General features: G+C 52.1%; 1 protein-coding gene across 8 annotated transcripts; it reads left to right on the plus strand.

Annotated features, from left to right (window-relative positions):
- IL17RA (interleukin 17 receptor A) lies at positions 1-23,259 on the plus strand. Of its 8 annotated transcripts, none has more exons than XM_082738154.1 (13): positions 1-146; positions 10,430-10,454; positions 11,166-11,312; positions 12,239-12,351; positions 13,651-13,777; positions 15,285-15,332; positions 15,432-15,595; positions 16,226-16,309; positions 16,554-16,778; positions 17,479-17,490; positions 17,747-17,848; positions 19,999-20,040; positions 20,668-23,259. In XM_082738154.1, the coding sequence occupies exons 6-13, from the start codon at positions 15,319-15,321 to the stop codon at positions 22,167-22,169; spliced, it is 2,145 nt and encodes a 714-aa protein (XP_082594280.1). In that variant the 5' UTR covers positions 1-146; positions 10,430-10,454; positions 11,166-11,312; positions 12,239-12,351; positions 13,651-13,777; positions 15,285-15,318; the 3' UTR covers positions 22,170-23,259. The 8 variants fall into 8 exon arrangements, with proteins under 8 accessions (XP_082594280.1, XP_082594279.1, XP_082594282.1 ...); XM_082738153.1 differs by lacking the exon at positions 1-146 and adding an exon at positions 242-628; XM_082738151.1 differs by lacking the exon at positions 1-146 and adding an exon at positions 246-628 and having other exon boundaries at positions 10,430-10,645; positions 16,694-16,778.
- The last annotated feature ends 2,180 nt before the right edge of the window (positions 23,260-25,439 follow it).

Here is a 25,439-nt window from a genome sequence, read left to right on the forward strand (position 1 = left end):
GGCCAGGGGTGGGGACAGAGACAGAGACGACGGCCACGGAGTCTCGAGCTGGGGCCTGACGTGCAGGGACCGAGAAGACCGAAGTGGGCTGATCAGGGGCGAGGGCAAAGCAGGAAGCAACTGAAGTTGGGCGACGGGGCTCGCGGGTAAGAGAGGGGACGAAACTTGCGAGCGGGCCGAGGGCCGATGGCTAGGCGACTACAGCGGCCCGCGCGGCGGGAAACCCCGGCGCGGACGCGGAGGCGGGGCGGAGGAGGGAGGGGAGGAGCGAGCACCTGCGCGCACCGCCGGAGGAGGGCCCAGCGCGGCGCCGGTCCCCGGCCCAAGCCCTGCCCCTCGGCTGCCCGGCCCCTGAGCGCCTGGAAGCCGGAAGCGGGCGAAGAAGAGCCAGTTCTGAGCTTCTCCGAGGAAGGGGAAGGCTAGGGCCCCCTGCCCCGCAGAGCCCCAACCGCGGGCCGCCAGCGCCCTGCGACAGCGCGGGACCATGGGGACTCCGCGCCGCGGGCCACCCGTCCTCCCGGGGCCCCCGCTGGGGCGGCTACTAGTGCCCCTGCTCCTGAGCGGGCTGTCCCTGGCTCGCGCCTCCCCGCGACTCTTGGACTACCCGGCGCCAGTCTGCTCTCAGGAGGTGAGACCCCGACGCGCTCTGAGGATGCTGCGGGGGCGGGTGAAGTGCCCCAGGCGGGGAAATGCGCGGGGGTTCTCAGAGGGTCCGAGGGTCGGCCACGAAGAGCGGCCACGCTCCCGGGAACTCTTGGAGCGGTGGGAGCTGCGGGGAGGACGGGAGAGCAGAGGGAGTTTTCGGGGAAAAGACCCGACCCAGCGTCCTGGGCAGGAGGCGGGAGGGCCGCCGCCGGGCCCCCCACGGTTCGGGGAAGGAGAGGGAGGTGTAGGGCCCGGCCGGAGAGGCGGGCAGAGTGGGTTAGAAAGGGAGGTGGGGAGGGCCCTTCGGGGGAGCCAGGACTGGCCTGGAGCGGCCTCCTCGCTGTGCACCCTGCGAATCCCCGTGGTGCAGGGGCGGGCCACGGCCGGAGCCCCGGACACCCATCCGGACCTCGAGAGCTTCCCCTCAAAGGAGTCCGGCCAGCTCCGGCATTCGGATTAGGGGGCCGCTGTTCGGAAGTCTGGGGCCGCCTCGGATCTCGGCCCTACTCCGCGGGAGAGACCCCGCGGTCCTAGAGCTCTGCGCGCGAATCCGGACGGCCGGTGCGGGCTAAGGGCCCGGAACGGTGAGACCGGGACACTTGTGAGGAGGGCATACGGCTAACTCCGGGCGACACCTCTCCAGAGGGGCGAAGCCCTGAGGATTAGGCAAAGGATGAAGACACCATCTATCCAGCTCCCACCACCACTCGGGTCCAGTTTGTATCTGTCAAGTAGTACCCGGGCTGTGCCCCCAGGAAGTGACACACCCACCTGTTGGGAAGTGGCCTTTTGTGGAGGACCATCTTCAGGGCAAAAAAACAAACAGCAAATCACCGTGCCCAACTCCACAACTTCTCCCCCCAAAGCTGCCCTCTCTCCTCCACTTGCTCTCTGGTTTCCTCAGCCCACCCCCATCACCACTTTTTTTTTTTTTTAAGATTTTATTTATTTATTTGACAGTGAGAGAGATCACAAGTAGACAGGCAGACAGAGAGAGGGGGTGAAGCAGGCTCCCCACTGAGCAGAGAGCCCAATGTGGGACTTGATCCCAGGACACTGAGATCATGACCTGAGCTGAAGGCAGAGGCTTAACCAACTGAGCCACCCAGGCGCCCCCACCACCACTTCTGACCCAGGATCTGAGTCAGAGGATGTGAAACAACCAAGGAGATACTTCTCCTTATCTAATTTTGTGGAGGATTTGCCAAAAGAGGGTGGAGATGAATGACTAGCAGGATTTTTTTTTTTTTTTTAATGTGAAAGATGTTGGGAAATGGTCTTGAGACTCCCACTTTTAGGCGAAACAGATCCTTCCCACAGAAGTTGGTATAGAACTATTCTACCTAGAGAATTCGGTGTTCATTTTTTAATGGCCATTTGCCAGCTGCCTGCAAAATACAAGGTCCTACTGTTGCTCTGAACTGAAACTATCAAGAAACACCCCTGAGACCCTAATGTCCCGGAACTTAAATCATCTAGGAGGGGAAGAGGCTTGAAGATGCTAAGTATGGTACAGGGCAGCCTGTAGCAAGTGCTCTTTGTGCAACCAGAGAGTGTGCAGAATTCCAAGAAGAAAACTTATTTCAAGCTGGGATGTTCTTCATCGCAGATAAGGCACTTGGGCAGCCCTGCAGTGGGGGAAATTCAGAACCAGAGGTTGTGGAGCAGTCCAGGCAGCAGAAAGGGGTTGAGCCAAGGCCGTTGGATGGACAGGATAAAGTGGGTGGCTGCAGTGGAGGGTGTGTGTGGCAGGGAAGTGAAAGAAGCAGCTAGAAAGGCAGGTAGGGACTCTATGGTGCCATGGTGTGGGGGCTAGACTGTTTGTTTGACTTTAATTGTTCAGTGGGAAGCACTTCTGAAAGTTAGGAGCAGGGGCAGGGCTGGAGAGAGATACTTATCAGCCAGAGTTGTCTTAGATCTCCCACGTTTTTCCCCCTCCCCCACCTTGCCTTTACATTCCCACCTGGCTCACAGCCCCCTTATCTTCATGGACTAGTCCCTTTTTTTTTTTTTTTTTAAGATTTCATTCATTTATTTGAGAGAGTGAGAGAGAGATGAGAGGGGAGAAAGTCAGAGAGAGAAGCAGACTCCCTGCAAAGCTGGGAGTCCAATGCTGGACTCCAGGATCACGACCTGAGCCAAAGCCAGTGGCACAATCAGCTGAGCCACCCAGGCGCCCCTGGACTAGTCCCTTTAAAAGAAAGAAACAAGCACCTTTCAGATTTCTCTGCCTCCTCAGAGCACTGCATTTGCATCCTGACTTCATCACCTAGAATCCCTGCAAGCTTGAGCAGCTCAAGTAGCCTGTGGCTGGGTGTCCTCCATTCCACAAGAAAGGGCTGGGTGAGCCATCACAAAGTTTGTCCGAACCACTTTCCAGAATATAAATGCCTGTCCAAAGCCCAGTTGGATTGAGTGTTCAGTGACTGTCTCCCAAGGCAGAGAGGAGCCTTCTGCACACCTATTCTGTTCCTGGCCGGGTGCTGCACACACAGGGTGTGGGGCTTGATAAATATTTGTGGAATGAGAGTCAAAGGAATGAGTGAATGAATGGATGAATGAAAAGGAGTAATTACCTGAGACCAGGCATAGCACTGTATCTGGCTTCCTGGATTTAATAGCTCAAAACCCAGATGACTCTTGGGTTCCCCACAGAAATCGATATTGGAGTGACCATAAGTAATTGCAATTTCCTGAGCAGTCTCGGGTTGGCCCTTCCCATGGCCCGGGCTTTCCCTCAGGTCCCCCAAGACAGCTAGCCCAGAGAAGCTCAAGGGAAGACAGTGACTTGGATTTGGTCGGTATGAGTGTTAACATACTGTTTTATAGGCAGGATGTGTGTTATCTTACAAATTCTTTTTTCTTTCCTGAGCACTTTGTGGTTTTGACTTGTGGCAGAATGTTTGATTTAAGCCTTCCCTTCCGGTTGCCATGCCACTCTTCTGGTGTAAAAGGCTGTGTTCTGGGGACACTTGTACTTGGTGGAGGCGTTCCAGCAGTCCTGGCTGCCAGCCCAGTTACCAGTTCCCAGGCCATCATGCCCCACTTTGCACCCTGACCGCACCAGGCAGGCCTTCCTTCTAGAGACTGTGACAGCACAGAACCGCTGGAAGGACCCAGCAGGGCTGGGCAGGGGAGACACCACATGGGGTCCAAAGATCTGGGCTCTGGGTTGGGCTTCCCTGCCTACCCGCTCTGTAGCTCTGAGTCAGTCACTCCACGGTAAGGAGCCAGTGTTCTCACCGATAAAAGCAGCTCACCTCACAGGGTTCTGGAGAGAGCAAATACTGTGGAGGTGAGTGAAGGCACCAAACTACATGTGTTGTAGCTTTGGAAGGCTCTAGGGCATTCCATGGACCCGTAGCTCCGGGCCAGGCACTGTACTGGGGCTTCACCTGTGCAGCTTCCCTTCACACTCACAACGGCCCACCAGGCCGCACCACTGCCCCCTCCTAGAGAGGCTGGGTGATTGGCCGAAGGTCGCCCCGCTAGGGAGTGCTGGGCTGAGAAGCCAAGCCGTCTGTGACTTCAGAGCCCACTTTTCTTGACCAGGCACTTGGTCTTGTTCTTTGAATGTACAGAGTGTGACACAGTGAAAAGAAATTCCTTCCTTTTAATCCTCACCACTGTGGAGAGAGACTATTGGCCTACCTGTTGCAAGTGTCCCATTTTTTTTCTTTTCTTTTTTTTTTTTTTTCCTTTTTTTTCATGTAGATGTTATAGCTGTGATTTAGAGCATGGATTCTGGAGTAAAACTGCATGGGTTTGAGGGTCAGCTCTGTGGGACCCTGGGCCACTTAACAGACCTCTCTGTGTCTCAGTTTTTTCATCAGTAAAAATAGGATAATGGGGGTGAGATGCGCCTGGATGGCTCCGTCAGTTGAGCCTCAGACTCTTGATTTTGGCTCAGGCCTTGATCTCATCATTCTGAGATCGGCCCCACTTAGGGCTCTGCACTTAGCACGGAGTCTGCTTGTCCCTCTCCCTCTGCCATACCCCTTATGTGCACCTGCATGCTCTCTCTCAAATAAATAAATAAAATCTTTAAAAAAATAAAATAAAACCCAAACCAACAGACCTCTGTCCCAGTCCTCACTGCTCCCTAAAACGTTCCCAAAGATGATCACCTTCCATTTATTTTAGGGTTTTTTTTTTCCTTCCTGGCATTTGCCTCCACATTTCTAAATGTACTTATATTGTTATTCTTGACTTGTCAGTGTTAGATGTTACCTATTGACTCATAGTAGCTAAAAATTTTAATTTCTTACATTTCTCCTTCCATGGCTTCTCCCAATGTCCCCATTGTAGTTATAACACAATTTTAGTGAAATCCATTATCTGTATTTGTAACAAGTAGGTAACCTTCACTGCTGAGGCCCATAGGTGTACTTAGATTACATTCCTTTTCTGGTGTAATTCCTTTTCCCTTTCCAAGATGATAAGTGCCTTAATTCTTCCATAATCTTCCATGTAACTAGTCAGGTTTTTTTTCTGTCAGATTTGTCAGATGTTGTTTTCTCCAAACATCAGATAATTCCATTGATTCCATTCCCTCTCCCCCCAGAGAACTCCCTCCCAGAATCCTGGCTTCTCTAGGTCCAGCCTCAGTAGATCCCTGGCGAGGCCTGTGGTGTAACTGTCATACTCGCTGTCCTGTCTTGGATCCTCTGTGTGTCTTCCCAGGGCCTCCCTCCCTTATTCTCCTGGAACATATCCTCCTACAGTTTCCTAAGAAAAGGTATAAGGGTGTGAGGGAAATATATACACATATATACCCTCACACTTTTTATTAATTTGGCTGGGCATTAAAATCACAGGTGAAAGATAATTTTTCCTCAGAATTTTGAAGGCCTTGTTCTGTTGCCTTCTAGCAAACAGTGCAGATGCTGAAGAGGCCAGGGCCTTGCTGACTCTCTGTGTGTGGTACCTACTTTTTCTCCCTCTGGAATTATTTAGATCTTTTTATGCCTGGTATTCCAGAAGTTTCATCATGTTGGACCTTGATCTGGGCCTTTTCTCCAGGCCATTCAGTGAAACTTTTTAATTTAGAAGTATGTATCCTTCAGTCTGGAGTGTTTCTTTGCTTTTTAATTTCTTCCCCTCTGTTTTCTGTATATTCTTCCTCTGGAAATCCAGTTAATCATACCTTGATTTCCTGAATTCATTCTCTAAATAGTCATTTATTTTATCTCCTATTTCTGTTTGTGTTTATTCTACTTTCAGAGAAATTTCCTGAATTAAAGCCCAACCCTTCTATGGGTTTTTTTATTTCCAAAGTTCATTTCCAAGGACCCTGCCTTGGAAAGGGAAGTATCCTGACAAGTATCCTGTCCTTGTCAGTGTCGCCTCTTATCTCTTTGAAACTATCATAATTTTGTTTGTTTTAATTTTATTCTGTTCCCAGCATTATTTTTTTTAATATAATTTTTTATTTTTTATAAACATATATTTTTATCCCCAGGGGTACAGGTCTGTGAATCACCAGGTTTACACACTTCACAGCACTCCCCAATGTCCATAATACCACCCCCTTCTCCCAAACCCCCTCCCCCCAGCAACCCTCAGTTTGTTTTGTGAGATTAAGAGTCACTTATGGTTTGTCTCCCTCCCAATCCCATCTTCTTTCATTTATTCTTCTCGTACCCACTTAAGCCCCCATGTTGCATCACCACTTCCTCATATCAGGGAGATCATATGATAGTTGTCTTTCTCCGCTTGACTTATTTCGCTAAGCATGATACGCTCTAGTTCCATCCATGTTGTCCCAAATGGCAAGATTTCATTTCTTTTGATGGCTGCATAGTATTCCATTGTGTATATATACCACATCTTCTTGATCCATTCATCTGTTGATGGACATCTAGGTTCTTTCCATAGTTTGGCTATTGTGGACATCCAGCATTATTTTTTAAAATGTATATGTTTTGATCTATTTTTCATACAGGAAACCCTTCTTAAGTATCTCATACTCTTTGGCTGTCTGAGAAGATTTTTTTTTTTTAAGATTTTGTTTATTTGACAGAGAGAGATCACAAGTAGGCAGAGAAGTAGGCAGAGAGGCAGGCAGAGAGGGGGGGGGGGGAAGCAGGCTGCCCGCTGAGCAGGGAGCCCAATGCAGGGCTAGATCCCAGGACCCTGGGATCATGACCTGAGCCAAAGGCAGAGGCTTTAACCCACTGAACCACCCAGGTGCCCCTGAAAAGATTTTTTTTATGAAGATTTTATTTGTTTATTTGACAGAGAAAGAGTGAGAGCACAGGCAGGGGGAGTGGCAGGCATAGGGAGAAGCAGGCTCCCCACTGAGCAAGGAGCCCCATGTGGGGCTTGATCATGGGATCATGACCCAAACCCAAGGTAGATGGTTAATGAACTGAGCCACCCAGTTGCCCCATCTGAGAGTATTTTAAGAACAAGGTCCTAATCATGATGAGCACTTAGTAATGTATGGAGTGTTGACTCATGATACCTGAAACTAATATATCACTATATGTTCACTATACTGAAATTAAAATGAAAAACTTAATGAAAAAATTTTTTTTTAAAAAATGAGGTCCTAGGGGTGCCTGGGTGGCCCATTTGTTAAGCATCTGCCTTTGGCTCAGCTCTTGATCCCAGGGTCCTGGGATCAAGCCCCACATCAGGCTCCCTGTTCAGGGGGAAGTCTGCTTCTCCTTCTCCCACTCCCCCTGCTTGTGTTCCCTCTCTTGCTGTGTCTCTCTGTCAAATAAATAAATAAATAAAATCTTTTTTAAAAAGAAGAAGAAGAAGAAGAATGAGGTCCTTAAAAGCTGATTAAATACTCTGTGTAGGTAGGGGTTATTGACCGCTGGACTTCAGGGAGTCGGGCTAATAGAGAACATATCCTGTCCATCATCAGTGGACTCTCAAATGTTGGAATCAGGAGGTCTTTTCCAGGGCTTGGCTGCCAGTGTTCTGAGATCAGAGCAAGGAAAAAGGTAATGGTTCCCAACGTTCCCTGTGCAGAACTTCACTGAACCAGACCCCCTTCAGTTCCTTTGTTTATACTACCTTCCCAGACACATGATACCTTTAAAAGACCTGATGCTTTAAAAGGTTCTGTTGGCTTCTCTCTTGTCCTTTTTCCCTTCTATACCACTCAGATCCAAGTTCCTCCACTTGACCTGAGCCATTTGTCTATGCCTCCTTCCACTTGGCCTTTAAAAATTTGTTCTCGGGATGCCTGGGTGGTTCAGTCGGTTAACTGGCTACCTTCAGGTCAGGTCATGATTGCAGGGTGCTGGGATTGGGCTCCTTGCTCAGTGGGGAACCTGCTTCTCCCTCTGCCCACCACACCCACTGCTTATGCTCTCTCTCAAATAGATAAATAAAATCTAAGAAAAATTTTTTTTTTAATTTGTCCACATCTTTTGTCCACTGTGTTTTCTCTTTGTCCATGAAAATTCCTAAAAATGTTCTCTTTCCTAGAACTTTCCTGTGGTTTGGGGAGAGGCAGAAGATAACATATGTCTATGGTCAACATGCCATGACCTCTAATGGAATGTGTTATTCTGTATTTCACTGATATGCATAATTTTCTTTTCTGTTTAAATCTCTTTCCCCTCATCTTCCCTCTCTCCATCTGTTCTGCTTCCATCCCTTTACTCCCAGTAACCCATGTGTTAATGACCTGCTATATATCTGTCCACATATCTTTATATGTTCATACAATGATATTCATCATATGTATCATATATGGGAAGGATTTTCTCATCACTTATTTCCACAGAAAATTGGATCATATGCTAAATAGTCCTTCACTTATGTTTCTTACTCATCAACACATCTTAAGCATCACTCCAGGTCAAAAGATAGCTACGTAACTCATTCTCTTTATCCTTTACGTGATATTTCCTGGTGGACAGCAGTGTCTTGTCCTCTGTGCCCTAGTCCTCGGAGTTTCTGGTGGGAGGAGAAATGAGCATGTGCGTGGAGGTTAATCTCCTTGCCGCCTTGGAAACAGAGTGACCCTAGAGTGAGCAGAAGCAGCGAAGCAGCTAGTGGATTATGTTGAATGTGTGAGGAGTGTATCGCAGAGTTTTGATGGCCCTGGATGAGGGAGAATTCAGCGCCAAGAGCTGGACAGGACCCCAAGGGCTCATGAGCTGGTGTCCCAGAGGGTAGGGTCTGGGTGAAATGTCATGCTTAGAATCAGTCCCAGAGCATGTGCAAGGTTTTCATCCCTGTATCCGCTCTGTGAGTGAACCCTGGTGGCCATCTTCTCCCATCTTTACCCTATCTCTCTACTCCCTTTTGAGAGAGACAGGCAGTTGCTGACCCCAACACCCGGTTTACATGCATACACCAAATCCCTCTCTTGTCCTGAAAATTGTATTCCTGATCTGCTTCAACATCTGTCTTTCTACTCCCGACTGATTGGTCCATTTTGCGCGTGTGGGTAATTCAAAATAGCCGAGCCTGGGTTCCTCCCTTGCTCTACTGCCAAACCTGAATATGTGTAGGTCACCCCTTATAATAAAAGCTTCCATTTACTGAGTGCTTACTAAATGCCAAGCTCTGAGGAAAGGCAGCCAGTAATTAAAGAGCAGCCATTATGTGCCAGACACTGGACAAATATTGTGTCATTGAGCAGGCAGTGACATGGTTCCCTGAACCCTGCAGCCAACAAAATTCTTCATCATGATTTTCTTAGGGCTTCTAGTAAGCGGCCTGTGTAACGGTTCGTGGCGCTATATTATTTTATTTAACTGTATAATCAATAAACAAATACATTTCCGCTGTTTGAAACTTTTTGTAATGCAGATATTAGAAGCGGAAAGTGAAGGGCTCCCTCCCACACTCACACGGCCATCACCACCAGCCCACTCCCTGCCCCAGGATCTTAATGTGTGTCTCATTTAATTCTCAACAATGCTCTGGACGTGGTATTATGATCATTCTGATTTTACAGTTGAAGAAATCAAGGCCTGGCAACATTTTGTGTCTGGCCTAAAGTCACTTAGCTGGTAAGTGGTGGTAAGGTGACTCAGCTCCAAGGATGTGTGTGCATATCTTCCGAAGTAGAGTCATCTGGCCAGACTGAAGTCAGTGATTGCATTTCCTACTGGTTGTAATTAGGGCTTCTAAATTTGGCTCTCCAGAGCTCCTCTGGGTTAGAGAGTTCACACATATTGCCAAAGTGGGAGGCAGCTATGAGGTCACATTTGTGCTTCGCTTTTCTGATCTATAAAACAGGGCTGAAGGTAACGCTTAGTCCTAAATTCATGTGAGGATTTGAGAAATACTCTGTCTCGGTCACCCCGATCAGGGCTCGTAGGGAGGTGGTGAATTTTCTGCAGTTGACCCTGTCGCGGGAGCGGTGATTTCATTCCCTTCTCTCGCAGCACTGTGGTTCAGAAGGGAGGTGCAAGGCCCCAGGGTATTTAGAGGGTTTTCAGCGGGGTGCCCCGAGAGAACCCTCTCAGTGTCTTTTAAAAGGGGGAGGTTCCAGCATCTGGCTAGCTCAGTCGGTAGAGCATGAGACTCTTAAAAAGGGGAGGTTCCCAGCTGTTAACAGTTACTCAGAAAATGCCCTTTCCATTCTGTCATCCACTAGACCCCCTTGCCATCCTGTTTCTCCCTGGGTGGGCAGGATGGGAGAAGCATGAGGAGATGATGATTCCCTGCCCCAGGAGTGGCTCCCAAGAGCAGGGGGGATGCTGTGGACATCTTAGTCTTAAGAATGAGCCTAGAGAAGCATGGGGAGTCTGACTGATGCATGACCATTCTTTCCCCGCTGTAATTACCTCCTTCCTTTCTTCCACAGGGACTAAACTGCGCAGTCAAGAATAGTAAGTCATCTGTTTGGGTTCATCCTACTAATATTAAGGGCTAACCTCGTGCAGCTGTCTGACAGGAGCACTGTCCCTCCCCCTAGGCTCAGGGTGAGGGTGACAGCCTTTGGCAGGAGGGATCCCTGAGATTCCAGGCTGTGTGCACCTGCGCCTCCTATTGAGAATAGCCGTGATGCGAAAGTCAGGAAGTAAGACATGGGATTGTCACTTAGGTTTTGAACACATTGTCTGGGGTGCCACCCCGGTGTGTCTTCCATATGACTTGATTTGCCAGATCTTGTCACTAGAATGTGAGAGACACCTGTGAGGTTGATCCTGTTTTATATTTCAATTCAAGCAGGAGACACATACTTCAAGCATCTGTGCTAATTAGGGATGAGCCCTGGTATAAAACATATATCACCTTTTATTACTACCCCCATCCTTCCCATGCCCCATTTCACTGCTTTATCGCAAAACCAAGTTTCATGCTTTGTCTCCTGTCCTAAAATGTCCTTTAGACTTCAGAGCTTTGCAGGGGCTCAGACAAGCTGGAGAAGAGAGAGGCGGGGTGGCAGAGCTGGCCGGGGTCCCAGGCCCTGTGTGTGCATGATCAAGCTCTCTGGAGCCACTCCTGGGGGATCTTGCTTGCATGCCTCCTTCTCCAGCAGCTTCTTCAGGTTCTCGCAGAGCGTGGCGTTCTCTGATTCCTGCACTTTCCGGCTCCAGGTACCTGCCTGGATGACAGCTGGATCCACCCTCGAAACCTGACCCCCTCATCCCCCAAAGATGTCCAGGTCCACCTGGACTTTGCCCACAACCAGCATGGAGACCTCCTACCTGTGGCTCGCATCAGATGGACCCTGCAGACAGATGGTGAGCGGGCGTGGGGGGAGGGGGACGGTGCTGGAGTGTCTACCCTCCTCCAGGGGAGCCTGTACGTCAGACCTGCTGCCTCTCCCACCAGATTCAGAATGGAGTCCCAGACCCGTGCTCAGACATGAGGGCCTAGATTTCATGCTGAAAGCCTCCATCATTTCATGCAGTCAATGAGTCCTTCTTTAGTGTTTTAGATATTAACCCATGATGCTGTCTTCTCAACCCACCATCCTTCCTTGGGCCTAAAATCCTTATCACCCTGGAAAAAAAAGTCAAGTGGTTCATTCTCTGACTGTGATACCAAATGGTAATACATTGGCCAGTGTGCTTTTTCCTTTAATTTAGAGGCAGGAACTTTTTTGCTTTTTTAAGTCCTCTCCACACCTAACATGGGGCTCAAACTTATAACCCTGAGATCCTACTAAGCCAGACAAGCATCCCTAGGGGCTAGCATGTTTTTAAAACAACACTTCCCCCACCAAAATCTCTTCAGGGATAGAGAGCTATAGACAGAATCAGGAAGATTGGGGTAAACAAGAGCCAGCCCCACATTTGTGACCGGGGCCCTGGGGAGCTCATCGTCCTTATAGTCCCTGGTGCCTACCCCAGCTTCTCCAAGGGTGGGGACAGCCAGGTTGGGACACCCAGGCCACATTGCCAACACCCTAGCCACAAATCTGTACAGCCTTTACCTCTGGCCCAGCATCAAGTTTCAAGTGTCCTTGCCTGGCTGGGAAGTAACGCCTGCAAGGCTGTCAGCTCCCCCCAGCCCAGGAGTGAGCTGGAGGGAACAGGAAGTGGAGGGTTGGGTACAGCGAACAGATTTTCTTTAAGAGTGAGTTAGCATAACAGGCAGGGAAGTGCCACACCCAGCGGTTTGTCTCTGTTGACCGGCCTGTGTTTGTCTCTTCCCCATCCTGCAGCAAGCATTCTCTTCCTGGAGGGTGCTGAGCTATCTGTCCTGCAGCTGAACACCAATGAACGCTTGTGCATCAAGTTTGAGTTTCTGTCCAGACTGCAGCATCATCGCCAGCGGGTAAGCAGCTGGCCCCAGAGTGGACTGTGTTCCTCTCATGATAGCGAGGGGCAGAATGTGGTTTTTGAAACATCCCAGACACGCCCACCCCTGTTTTTGCTCCCAGAGTTCCCTAGTTGTTCAGCATAAAGTTGAGGAGAAGGCCTTGCACAGCCCCACTCCTGTTCTCTTCCTGTGTAACCGAGGTTTACGGGTTGCGGGGGGGGCGGTGGGCTGCCTCCAGCAAAGAGCAGCTCTGCCCAGATCTGGGAACTGCTGTGGCTGGGGGCACAAGCGAGGGAGTTCTGCAGAACTCTCCATGTATTTTGCTGTTCGCTGCCCGATGGTAAAAGGTTGATTCATATTTGGCGGGTTTAAAGTATCAGTTCACAGAGTGTGGTCCCAGGACGGGCAGTATCAGCACGCCCTGTGAACCAGTTAGAAATGCTCGGGCCCCACCCCCGACTTCTAGAATCTGAAACACTGAGTCGGGGCCCAGCCTTTGGTGCTGAACCAGCCTTCCAGGTGATTCCAGGGCAAGCTCCTGTCTGAACACTGCCAGTCAAAATCTACCAAAGGACCTTTTTGCGGATCTTCCGCAAACCCAAGCAGCCAAGAACAGTTCCCTTCCCCTTTATTTAATGAGAACCCCCAAACTTGACTGCTGGCTGGTTGCTGAAGCCCAGGTGCCTAGATGGATTTAGAAGCAAAGGACCACACACCCTCCGTCCACACCCAGACTAATTAGGATGTGAGTTTAAATCGGTATGTGTTATCTGCACCGTCCAGAAAATATCCTCACACCTTCTCTTATCTCTGCAATGAAGGCACCTTCAGGCACAGGCTGAGTGGGGGTCTATAGCCCTCCCTCTGCACTTTTGTATTCCAGAATATTCTCAAGAAATCCAGGCTCTCCCATTTAAGGAGGAAGAGTCACTTAACAAATGGTTTTTAGCTGCTGCTTGTGTGCTAGCCCCGAGTCCTCTGGCTTAGCTCCCTCACCCCCCCATTCTGGAGTCTGTGGGCTGACGAGGGAGAAGGACTGTGTTAGCTTTCCCCAGATTTTCTGGCGTATGACACTACTGTCTACTGATGAGCCCAAATCTAGGTTTTTTAAGTAGGCACCAAAGACCAGAGGAAGCAAAGAGCAGAGACGCGTCTCCCTCTGATTTTGGATCTTGCCGTGGTGGTTGTTCTCTTCCCATTTCACGGACCTTTCAGGGGGCAGGTGGAGGTGGAGTTCTCTGGGCACACACTGCTGGGGGAGAGGTGTGTGTCTGTGTGTGACCCGTCCAACCTTGCCTTCCTCCCTCTCTTCAGTGGCATTTTACCTTCAGCCACTTTGTGGTAGAACCTGGCCAGGAGTATGAGGTGACCGTTCACAACCTGCCCAAACCTATCCCTGATGGGGACCCAAACCACCAGTCCAGGAACTTCCCCGTGCCTGGTAAGAGCGCCCTTCCAAGCCATTCCTTTCATCACTTGGCTCTTCCTCTTGGAGAAGAAATCGGCAGGTGGCTCAGATAGCAGCCTTCCCGCTCAGCTGGGCCATGGCTGCCATTGTCAGCACAAGGTACCTACAGAATGAGCAGACACTGTGCTTGGGGAGTTCCTTGCCCAGGATGCATCAGGAAGACAAGCCACTCGGGAGAGCTTTGACCCCTGCTTCGAGCCTCATCCCAGCTCTCATCACCTTGCTCTGCACTTTTGTCTTTTTTATTCCCCACTTGCCCTGCCTGGTTCTTCACTTTTTACCCACATTTATCTATCGCTGTCCCGTGTGTGACATCATCTCCTCTTCCCCCTCAGACCTGTTGTGCCTAGGAAGACCGCTGGGCTTACCTTCTAAAACGTCATTTGATGTCTGTGCACCTTCTAGGTCCCTTTCCTGCCAGCATCTCAGCCACAGCCTACATTGCTCATTGTTCAAAGCCAAGTACACGTGGAGCCCCAGCCCCCCCGAGGACAGGGTCTGGGGCTTAGACCCATCCGTGCACGCTCTTGAGCCCACCATTGCCTTGTGTGTAGGCAGTGCAGGAAATGCCTTCTTAAATTCCTGGAGTGCCACACACACACACAGTCTGCTTACCCTGCTTTTATTTCTCTTCATGTTAACCATTGCTCCCTGACACATTGATATTTTCGTGATGTTACATTATGCTGTTTTTTATTTGGTCTCTTCTACTGGAACGTGCTCTCCAGAGGGCAGGGGCTCTCCCTTACTCAGCACTGTATCTCTAGTGCCTAAACCAGTGCCCAGCACAGGTCGGGTGTTCGTAAGTGCTTGTCAGAAGAGTGAATCTCCCAAGGCCCTCCCTTGTTCCTATAATAGACTGACCCTATCACAGCAGTTCATACCTGTCAAATGTCTTCTTAAACCAAAGTGAAAATGATACAGTCAAGGCCATTATGGAAGGGAAGTCAGGAAGAGGTCTTTGGAGCTGTGGTCCTCAAGGCAGTCCGTAAGTCAGTGGCATCATTGAATCACCTGGGAGCCTGTCAGAAATGCAGATTTTCAGGGACACTCCCCAGACCAACTGCATCAGACACTACCCAGGGTGATGCACAGGAAAGTTCGAGAAACACTGCTGTGAAGGAACAAAGTACTTCTGCCCCTGTCAAGAGTCAGAGGCAACTTCAACAAAAGCTTGGGGCGGGCGGAGTGGGTGGGGGAGGAACTGGAGTGGGCGGAGACTCTCAGAGCAAGCTGAGGAATACAGCTGAGTCTGGAAGGTTCTCTGAGAGAGGAGGGAATGATACAACCAGGTCAGCCCCCAGTTCTGTGGAGCCCCTGGCGCGTGGCAGCAGTTCACTCCTGGAGCTTGCTTTGACGGGGCTGTCTTTGAACAGACTCCCCAGAAGGAAAGAGATGGTTATCCCTGGTGTCAGGAGTCTAGAAAAGCCAACTTTCTAAGGCTGAAGCTTAGTGGTTCCCTTTCTCTCCGGGTTGGCAGGCTGCGAGGACCCCAGGATGAGGATGACCACACCATGTGTGAGCTCAGGTAATGGCGGGCAGCGGCATTGCTAGGAGAGCTTCCCGGAGTGCATACGCGCGCGCGCACACACCCCCCTCACTCCCAACCCATGTCTGCCCTGGGCAGGCAGCCTGTGGGACCCCAACATCACGGCAGAGACCCTAGAGGCCCAGCAGCTGCGGCTGAGCTTCACCCTGTGGAACGAGTCTACCCCTTACCAGATCCTGCTGACCAGCTTTCCACACACGAAGAACCAGAGCTGCTTCCATCATGGCCTCATGGTGTCCACGGTAAGGCGTCACCGTCCTGAGCGCGAATGCCACGGCATCAAGCCTCCCAGTACTGTGGTTGATCCCAGGTCTGCACCACTCGGCTCTTATCTTTCCTTCTGACATGTGGTCAGGGTAGAGTCAGGTCTGTGGTGGCTCTTTCCTTGGGCTCCATTGTGTAGTTGATCTCTGCCCTGCTCGCCTCCCCCATCCTCTCAGTTTCTCCTTCCTCAGGCCCTCTGGTTCTCTTTGCCTTTTATTCCACCTGTTCTGAAAAGGACCTGAAGAGTTTTAAAACGTGGGTATCGAAACAAAAGGGAAATAAAGATGAGGAAACGAGATGAAGCGAGGGTGGAGTTTCTATGGAAAATGTGTGTCAGGCAGTCGGCTGTGAGCACAGGCTTGTCCTCACGATCCCCAGCAGCCCAAGCAAAGAGAGAAACGCTGGTCACTAGATGTGTTCCTGTGTCAATGAGCCGGTTGCTGTAGGGAAATGGAGTTTCTCCCGGAACGGAAACCTGGAGAGCCGTTCTCCGCACGGCATTCCTCCAGGACCCACTGGACAGCGATGGCCACGTTCTCAGCAGCTGCGTTAGCGCTGCGGCAAGCTCGTGCCAGTCCAGCCTGATGCCCCCTCTCCTCTCCCTGCAGCCCACACTCGAGGAGTTCCACCAGCGGGCCAATGTCACGCTCACCCTGTCAGACCAGACTTGGTGCTGCCGCCACCGAGTGCAGGTGGGTGTGTGTGGTGCGGACAGGTGTGGGAGCACATGCACAGGAGGGCACTCTACCTAGAGGGGCTGAGTAGGGAAGGAAGGCAGCTCAAGGACTCCTGCTCTCTCTAGGGACCTGGCTCCCCGACCCCGTGGGGATCACTGCCTAGAGAGGCATCCTGTCTGCCTTCCCTAGCCCCATACTCCTCGCCTCCCCGGGCAAGGCTTCTTGGCACCCAGTAGCCAATGGCCGATCTGCCTCTCAGGCCCGTGGGGATCCTGGAGTGGCCGGCCAGTTCTGCTCCCCGCAGCAGCCTCTGTTGGCAAGGAAGCCTTCGTGGAAGGCCTGAGCCCCCCACCCAGCATCTCAGCGGCCTGCTCTTCCCCACTTTCTCTGCTCCCCCAGATCCAGCCCTTCTTCAGTAGCTGTCTCAACGACTGTCTCAGACACTCCGTAACCCTTCCCTGCCCAGAAATTCCAGATGCTCCAGGTAGGAGGTGTATGGCTGCTCTGGGGCATTTTGGGGGATTGAAAGTGAAGGAAGGTCAGCACCTTGAGCTGAGCCCTGACCTGGTGCTAAGGATGGGGGTGGACTTTAATTTTACTTGGAGTTATTCAGGCTTGCAATGCAGAGCTGTAGAGACACTGCCTCTCATTAGCTGTGCAGCCGCAGGCAAGACACTTAACTTTTCTGATCCTCAACTTCTGTGACTGAAGAACTGGGGATCGTTCGTGTCCGAGAGTTCTGGTATGGACCACAAAGTGCTTTACCACATCCGCTTTTAATCCCCATGGATTATGACTCCTCAGGCCATGAAGTAGAGCGTGCCTCCTGTAGTACGTAGATGAGGAAGCAGAGGCACAGAGATGTTCAGTAACTTGTCCAAGAGCACTCAGCAGGGAAGTGGCAGAGCTGCGCATCCCCTTTTCTGGCACCGTGGCCCACCCCCCACTCAGAAGTCTAGCCCCGAATGGCTGGAATGAGGATCTGGCCCCCAGGTGGGAGTTGGGGCACCTCTTAGCAGGCCAGCAGCTCGCATGTGTCCTGTAGACATTGTCATTAAGCAGAACAGGTCTCTGGAACGCCCAGGGTAGGGCTGAGGTCACCAGAGGCCCCTGGTGGACATCAGCGGTGGATTCTGTGATTACTGCTAATAATGAATACTATTTTCCCTTTGTTCTCATTGCAGTCCCGATTGCAGGTAAGGCCAGCTGTCCTTCCCATCCACTGCAGGAGTCCCTGAGGCCCTTCGTCAGGGGCCACATGACAAGTCCCTCACTGAGCCTCATCTGGAACTACACAGAGAAGGAGGCCAGCCCGGGGGTGGAGGTCGTCAGCATGTCATGGCACAGGCCGGAAAGGACTGCCCAGCGGCTGGGCAGCGGGGCTGGGAGAGCTCAGGGCCAGCAGGGCAGGCCTTCTCTGCCGTGTCACTCATGTCGTTCTGCTTCCCACAGACTACATACCCCTGTGGGTGTACGGGTTCATCACGGGCATCTCCATCCTGCTGGTGGGTTCTGTCATCCTGCTGATCATCTGCATGACCTGGAGGCTGCCCGGTAAGTATCGTCACAGCATTTGCCCCTCTGTTCCCCTCTGTCTCCCTAGGCCCTCCTCCTCCCACTCCAGTCTCTGAGAGGCCATACTGGGGGGGCACCCTGTAGTCCCAGCCCTTCCATCTCAACTGAAGTACCAACATTGTGTCTCTTGGGCCACAGCAAGCTTAACTGTCAGGAGCTTAGCCTGCAGAAGGCTGACAATAGCTCGGATCCCAGCCCCACCACTTACGCCCCAGGCCGATTACTTCAGTCCCTGAGCCTTGGGTTCCTCTTTTATAAAATAGAAATTAGAAAGATACCCACATCATAAAACGAATGGAAGGATTACATGAAATAACGTATATGACTTCTTAGACTAGAGCCTGGCACTATTTGCTCGACAGATGTTAGCCATAATTTCGTTTATTGTTACCAAAATTAATATTTTTAAAACGAACTGGATTGGAAGAGTAAGGATAGAGTTTCCCTGCCTCAGACATGATCAGCCAGGCAGGTGGGAGAACCTGAACGAGCCCATCCTGCACCCCCCAGACGCGTACATCTGTCGGGGAGAACAGCAAGAGATAGCATAATGTGACAGAGAAGGCTCTGGATGGGCCAAGAACACATGGATGTGGCCCCCAGCTCTGCCTCCCTGCAGCTTACTGAATAAACCCTAGATCTGGTTTTGCCTTCTGGAAAATGGGATAATAACCCCTCCTTCTCAAGGTTGGGGTGTGGATTGGATGGCCCAGCGTGGAAGGTCCTGGCCAGTGGGTGCTGGGAAATAGCAGCCCTGTCTGGCCAAGTTCTGAGCAGAAAGCACCTGGGGCCTTCTGGTGAAGGGCTGGGCTTTCCCCTGCCCCTCCATGGCCCCGCACCCTTCCTTCACTGGCCTGAGAGCCGTTCCCACACTTACAAGAACTTACAAGGTTCATCAAGGTTAAGTATCAGTCATTATTAATTGTTGTGTGATGGGCTCTGGAAGACCCACCGCGAGGGCCCTTCTCCACAGGACCATTAGCAGGGTCAAATAAGTTAACATCTCTGTGAGTGCTTTAAAGATTGATTGATTGATTGATTTGGGGGATGGCAGGAGAAAGAGAAGGCATCTCAAGCAGACTCTCCGCTGACCCCCGAGCCCCCACGAGACCCCATCTCATGAGCTGAGCCGAAACCAAGAGTCGGACGCTTACCTGACTGAGCCAGCCCCTCCCCATCCCCAACCCCACCCACACCTCCGCCCCCTGCCGTGAGTGCTTCCTAAACTGTAAAGCCCCCCATAGATGCCAGGGAGGCTTTTTCTTCATTTCTGTAGTTGCACTCTGACCTCCGGTTGAAGAGTCCCCTATACCATGGGATGAAGGAAAGGACACTTGTTTGACTGCCTTTGGTAGTTCTGGGAAGAGGCCCAAGAGGTGGGAATTGAAATTCAGGTTCGAAAAGTCTTCCTTGGCCACCCGTGGGTTCTGGGCATCCTGCCACATCACCGAGGAACTGACTCCCGCACCACGGTTTCCTTCTTTGCGTCTCTGGGGGAACCGTTGCTTCAGAATGTCGTTTCCTTTCCTCACTTCAGAAATACCCGGAGGAAGTGTTGTAAACGGGCCTGGTGGGGGCTGCTTCTGGAGATGTGTCGTAAGCCTCTTACAAGGACAATTCTGGGGGAGAGGCTTTCCCTGCACTGGGGGGGGTTTCCTCAGGGCTGGCTAGACCGTGGGGAGGAGAGGAACCATTGCTAGAACGAGGGACCATGCGGGGGATCCCCTAGTCACCATGCCGGGGGTCCTGGCTAGGTCAGTGCTACAGAATATTCCTGACCCCAGCTGACTATGTACAATGTGCCAGACATTTCACAGATACAATCTCTTTTCATCTCCACCACACAGACGCCCTTTACAGAGGAAGAAACTGAGTTCCAGAGCCCTCAGTAACTTTCCCACATCTCCCAGCTGTTGATGGCAAACCTGGGAGTCACACCTGAGCAGCTCCTCACAGCACGGGGTCCTGCAAAGGCCCCAAAGCACCTACCAACTGTTGTTTCTGAACGCCCTCGCTAGTTGTCTGCCCTGGGTCAGGGCTGGGCCAGCGCTCCATCAGACGGCCCCCGGGAACTGATCCCTGTTGCTCCTCCAAAAGAGCCGCTCCAGCGTATTTTTTTTTTCTTTCAGGGTCTCATCGTGAAAAATATGGTAATGACAGCAAATGCACAGGTCAGTGTTTCCTGGTGTGGGTGGGTTGGGTTTGGTGAGTGTTGCTGTCAAAGGCATGCTCGAGGGTTCTCTTGAGACACAGGGGTGGGTTGCCTTCTGCAGTTTAACTCCTGACTTCCTTCAGAAGTCCTCAGCATGGAGGACCCACCTTCTAGGACCCCCACACAAAGGGGACCACAAATGGCCAGGCTGGGATACATTTTTGAAATCACTTGGGCAAGGGAAGGAAGAGTAGGGTACCATCTTTGATGAAGAGAGTTATAGGTCCTGCCTGTAACAGATTATAGAATATATAGAATACTATAACAGTGTTCTGTAGGCAGATCTTTGTGCCTTTTCTTCTTTTTAATTACAATAATTAAAGTGTAGGCTCAAGGCCAGATGGGAATCTTGAGAAAGAAATTCACTCTCCCAGAAGGCACCGCACTGATTCTTTCCAGGCAGCCAGAACGGGCCTTATTGCAAGGCGTCGGCTGCATCACTGAGAATGGGGAGCCCGTGTCTGCTGGTCCAGTTGCCCCCAGGCTGACCAGTGGGGACCGCTGCCCTGGGCCTGTGGCTTGAGGGTCGGCGCAGGTGCACAACCAAACCCAAACCCAGGGGCCTGGCTTTCCTTGTTTCCCTCAGATGTCCTTCCAGAGACCAGCCTGACCCCACCACCCCTGAAGCCCAGGAAGGTCTGGATTATCTACTCCGCTGACCACCCCCTCTATGTGGATGTGGTCCTGAAGTTCGCCCAGTTCCTGCTCACTGTCTGTGGCACAGAAGTGGCCCTTGACCTGCTAGAGGAGCAGGTCATCTCAGAGGTGGGGGTCATGACCTGGGTGGGCCGCCAGAAGCAGGAGATGGTAGAGACCAACTCCAAGATCATCATCCTGTGCTCCCGAGGCACCCGGGCCAAGTGGCAGGCCATCCTCGGCTGGGAGGAGCCGGCCGTGCAACTCCGGTGTGACCGCTGGAAGCCAGCGGGGGACCTCTTCACCGCGGCCATGAACATGATCCTACCAGACTTCAAGAAGCCAGCCTGCTTTGGCACCTACATCGTCTGCTACTTCCGTGACATCAGCAGTGAGAGTGACATCCCCGACCTCTTCAACATCACTTCCAGGTACCCGCTCATGGACAGATTTGAGGAAGTGTACTTCCGGATCCAGGACCTGGAGATGTTTGAACCCGGCCGGATGCACCGTGTCGGGGAGCTCACAGGGGAGAACTATCTGCAGAACCCGAGCGGCTGGCAGCTCAAGGAGGCAGTGGAGCGGTTCCGGCAGTGGCAGGTCCAGTGCCCAGACTGGTTTGAGCATGAGAACCTTTGCTCAGCGGATGACCAGGACCTCCCGTCGCTGGACGAAGAGGTGTTCAAGGAGCCCCTACTGCCGCCAGGAAGAGGGATCATCAAGCAGAAACCCCTGATACAGGAACCCGCCTCCGAGGGTGCCCTGGTGGGAGAGCTGCTCATCAGTGAGGAAGGAAGAGGACTGTCAAGGCTGGACCCTCAACTCCTGCCCCAAGGAGAACTGGCAACCCAGGCTCTCCACACCACGGTGCTCCCAGTGGAGGAGGTCCCTCCGGCTCAGGCCGTGGAACCCGTTCCTCTGGCCACCGAGAGTAACACAGCAGGCCGGTTGGCTGTCGGGGAGGCAGATGAGGCCTGCCCACTGTTGGAGGGCTACGGCCCACAGCGGAACAGCGTCCTCTGCCTCCCCGTAGACTCAGAGGCCCCACCTCTCTGCAGCACCCCAATGGGATCGCCCAGCTGCCTCCCGGAAGACATCAGGGAGCAGCTCGAAGGCTTGATGTTCTCCCTCTTCCAGCAGAGTCTGAACTGCCAGGCCCTGGAGGGCTGGGACAGAGCCCCGGTGGCTCTCAGAGACCTCTGCACACCCTCAGAGGAGGAGCAACGGCAGTCGGTGCAGTCTGACCAGGGTTATATCTCCAGGAGCTCCCCACAGCCCCCGGAAGGACTCATGGAGATGGAGGAAGAGGAGGAAGAGCAGGACCTGGGGACATTGGCCAAGCAGCTCTCTCCCGAGGACCTAGAGAACCTGAGAAGCCTCCAGAGAAGGCTCTTCTTCCAAGAGCTTCAGAAGAGCTCTGGCTGGGACAGTGTGGAGCCGGAGGAGCCCTAGGGCCTCCCCGCGCGCAGGGTGTTGAGAGAAGGGAGTGTGTGTGTCCACAAGGGTTCATGCGAGTGTCTGTATATATGTATAGATTCCTGTATGAAGTGTTTGCCTTTAGATGTGGACCTCTCGAGCCCTAGGTCTGCCCCTGAATTTTCTTCCTCTGACCTTCTGGTCATGTTCTGTCCCGGCAAGAATCCACAGCCTGTCCCTGCTCTGAGCCAGCGATACAGTGTCATTGAGCCACCGTCGTGCCATTTTCAGTCATGCAACATTTATTTTGCACCTCTTGTTGCCAAGCGTGTGAGAGTAAAGGTAAATCTTACAAGGTAGTGGCCCTGGTCACTAAGGGGTGAGAGTGACAGATTAGCAAACAGGATGGTCCTGTGTGTTGGAAAGGCTTGGTAGAGGTCTGCCTACAGCTATAAAAGCACACAGAAGGAGCAGCTGGGCCCAGAGACTATGGCTGGAGTGGGCAGCGCCTGGGGTGGGGCTGGAACCAGGGGAGTGGGAGGACAGGACAGCCGGAGCCCAGGCTGGAGAGGGGCTTGTGGGAGGCTAGGGGGGTTGGGACATCAGCCCAGTGGCCTGGCATTCCTTTGATAGGGTTACCTGCTGCCCTGCAGAGGAAGGACCTGAGGACCAAAAATACCCGAAAGCCCCTGGGCAGCAGCACCCCCCAAGCTCGAGAGGTCCCAGAGCTGGGCACCCAAGCCTGGGTATGAGATATGGAGGCTCCGGCAGGGTGGGTGCAGGGGAGCAGGCCTCTGAGGGGGAGGGAAATGGGCCTCTCTGTACTTAAAAGTCTGAGGCTCAAAGGCAGTATTCGAGGAGAGATGCTAAAGTTTAGTGAATAAAGAAGCTGTTCTTCAGGTGCCTTCTTGGGAGGAGCTGAGGGCTTCTGTCTGTCTGGGTCCCGGCCCGGGAGGCCGTGTGCCCCTGCACTTGGGTGAGCTCCTCGCCTGTACCCTCGCCCTCAGCTGGAGCTCCGAGCTTCAGGGACAGAGTGATGGGAAACCATCCCAGGGTGTGTGTGTGTGTGTGTGACACAGACATGTGCACACAAGGGAGATAATCAATAAAAGAAGGAATAAATGTGTCTACTCTGGTGAGAACCCCACTTTGTTCCGTGGAGTCACATGTTACCATAGGACAATTTCCCAGCTGTCCGGTCCTTAAAGTTGTGTGATTTCCCGGCACAACCTGGGGAATGGCAGGTCAGAGGCCCAGACTGCGTACAGCCTGTACACAGCCCAACGGCCACGAAGGACCACGGGAGGCAGGGCTGCACACAGGGTGTCTGTGTCCCCCAAAATACCTCAGTGTGACAGTAGCAGAGGGACAGGTGATTAGGTTGGGAGGAGGGAGCCCCAGAGAGCTCCATACACCCGTGAGGGCGCAGTGAGATGGTGTCCCGTGACCCGGGCAGCAAGCTCCCACCACATATCCAGTATCCAGTCCGCCAGCTCCTTGGTCTGGGACTCGCCAGCCCCCAGAACCATGAGCTACTTGTGTACTTGCAATCTGCCCCATGTTCGGTGTTCTGTTCTGAGCCCTTCCAGACTGAGCAAGATTGGGAGCCACATTCTCCCAGCTGCTGGCCTCGCAGGCTCTGTCTTCCCTCCAGTAAGCTGCCTGTGGGCCTCGCTGGGGCCACATGCCTACCAAGCTTTTGATGGTGTCGCCCCAGCTTCCACAAAGTGCTTACTCCATGTCCAGAGTATGGAACAGTATGGTGGACTGGACACGCCATCGGTGTGCCCCAACCAGTGTGGCCTTGGTGCCCAGAAGCATACTTGTCATTTGCATTACATTCCCCACAAGCCTTGACGTTTAGCTCTGCTGGCCTTGGAGGCCACGTGTCCTCCGTTAGCACTGTTCACTGCGTCCCCCTCTCTCTAGGGCGGCTGCTTGTTTTCCTAACAACTTTATAGAGATACGGTGCACATCCATGTCATCCACTCAGCAACCATCGGCATCATCAATTTCAGAACATTTTTCTTAGCCCCAGAAAGAAATCCAGCACCCCTTCATCCTCACCACCCACCCCTCTCAACTCCCCATCCCTCTATGGATTTGCCTGTTGTGGACATAACCAGTACAAATGGAATCGTGAAGTTCCCCAGGGCTTCTGGACCCTTCCTTGAACGTCATGCCCTGGTTCCTCCCACGTTCCCTCCCTTTCCCTGGAGCCCCCAGGCTCACACTGGCCTTTGCTCACCACACATGCCGGAAAGTTCTGTCAGCCTGTGGTGTCTGCTGTCAGCCCAATGCCAAGACCATGAAGAGCGTGTGTAAATAAAGCCTTGCCTTGCTTTTCGTATTCTTCTGAAATATGGCTAATAAAATCCTGCTTCACCCAGAAACACCATTCTAAGAACACATGTCCCACAAGCTGGGGTTTTCCTACCACTCAAGAGTACCTGGGTGGCTCAGTGGGTTAAGCCTCTGCCTTCGGCTCAGGTCATGATCTCAGGGTCCTGGGATCAAGCTCTGCATCTGGGGGGGGGGGGGTCCTCTGTTCACTGGGGAGCCTGCTTCCTCCTCTCTCTCTGCCTGCCTCTCTGCCTGCTTGTGGTCTCTGTCAAATAAATAAATAAAATCTTAAGAAAAAAAAAAAAAAAAGACCCTCTCCTAAGTAGAGTAGAGCAGAAGTAGCCCAAGGAGGTGGAAGGATCCACTTACATGTTTGGGTCAACATGTAACCCAAACCTACAGTGGAGCGACCACCTGGGCCTGGCGTCCAGCTTCTGGTTCCTGGGTGGGTTTGTGTGACCACCTGCCTGCCATCTTTGATCCTAGTTGAAGTGGTGGGGGGTCGGGCACTGATTAGATGGTGATGTAGACATGCTTTCCAACTTTGCTTCTACCCTGGTTTCTCTTTTCTGCTTAGGAAGGACCTCAGAGGGGTTCAGCAGTTTGAGCTGGAATTTCTGAATGCCAACGTGTGATGGATTTTACTTTGCTTCTGCTTGTCTTTAAAGATTAAATAAGGCATAAAGGAGAGGAAGATGTACTTACAATGCAATGGGAAGTTTTAATCCTTTAGGCTCTGTGGTTGATGTCCTCCCTTCCCAAATAAATAAGGGCAGTGCTAGGCCCGCTTCTGCTCCAGCGCTTCCAGAAAAGACCCGCCAGTTCAGGGCCAGGAGACACCAGCTGCTCCAGGCTATGCAAGAAAGTAAGAGCCCAAGTATGCCTGAGTTTGGAATAAAAGCAGAGCTGGTATTCCAGCCCTGCCTTGGGTTTCTCCAGTCTCCTTGGGTGGTTGGAGAGAGA

Source organism: Mustela nivalis (assembly GCF_964662115.1).
Source record: "Mustela nivalis genome assembly, chromosome: 7".
In the NCBI taxonomy this organism is placed as follows: domain Eukaryota; kingdom Metazoa; phylum Chordata; class Mammalia; order Carnivora; family Mustelidae; genus Mustela; species Mustela nivalis.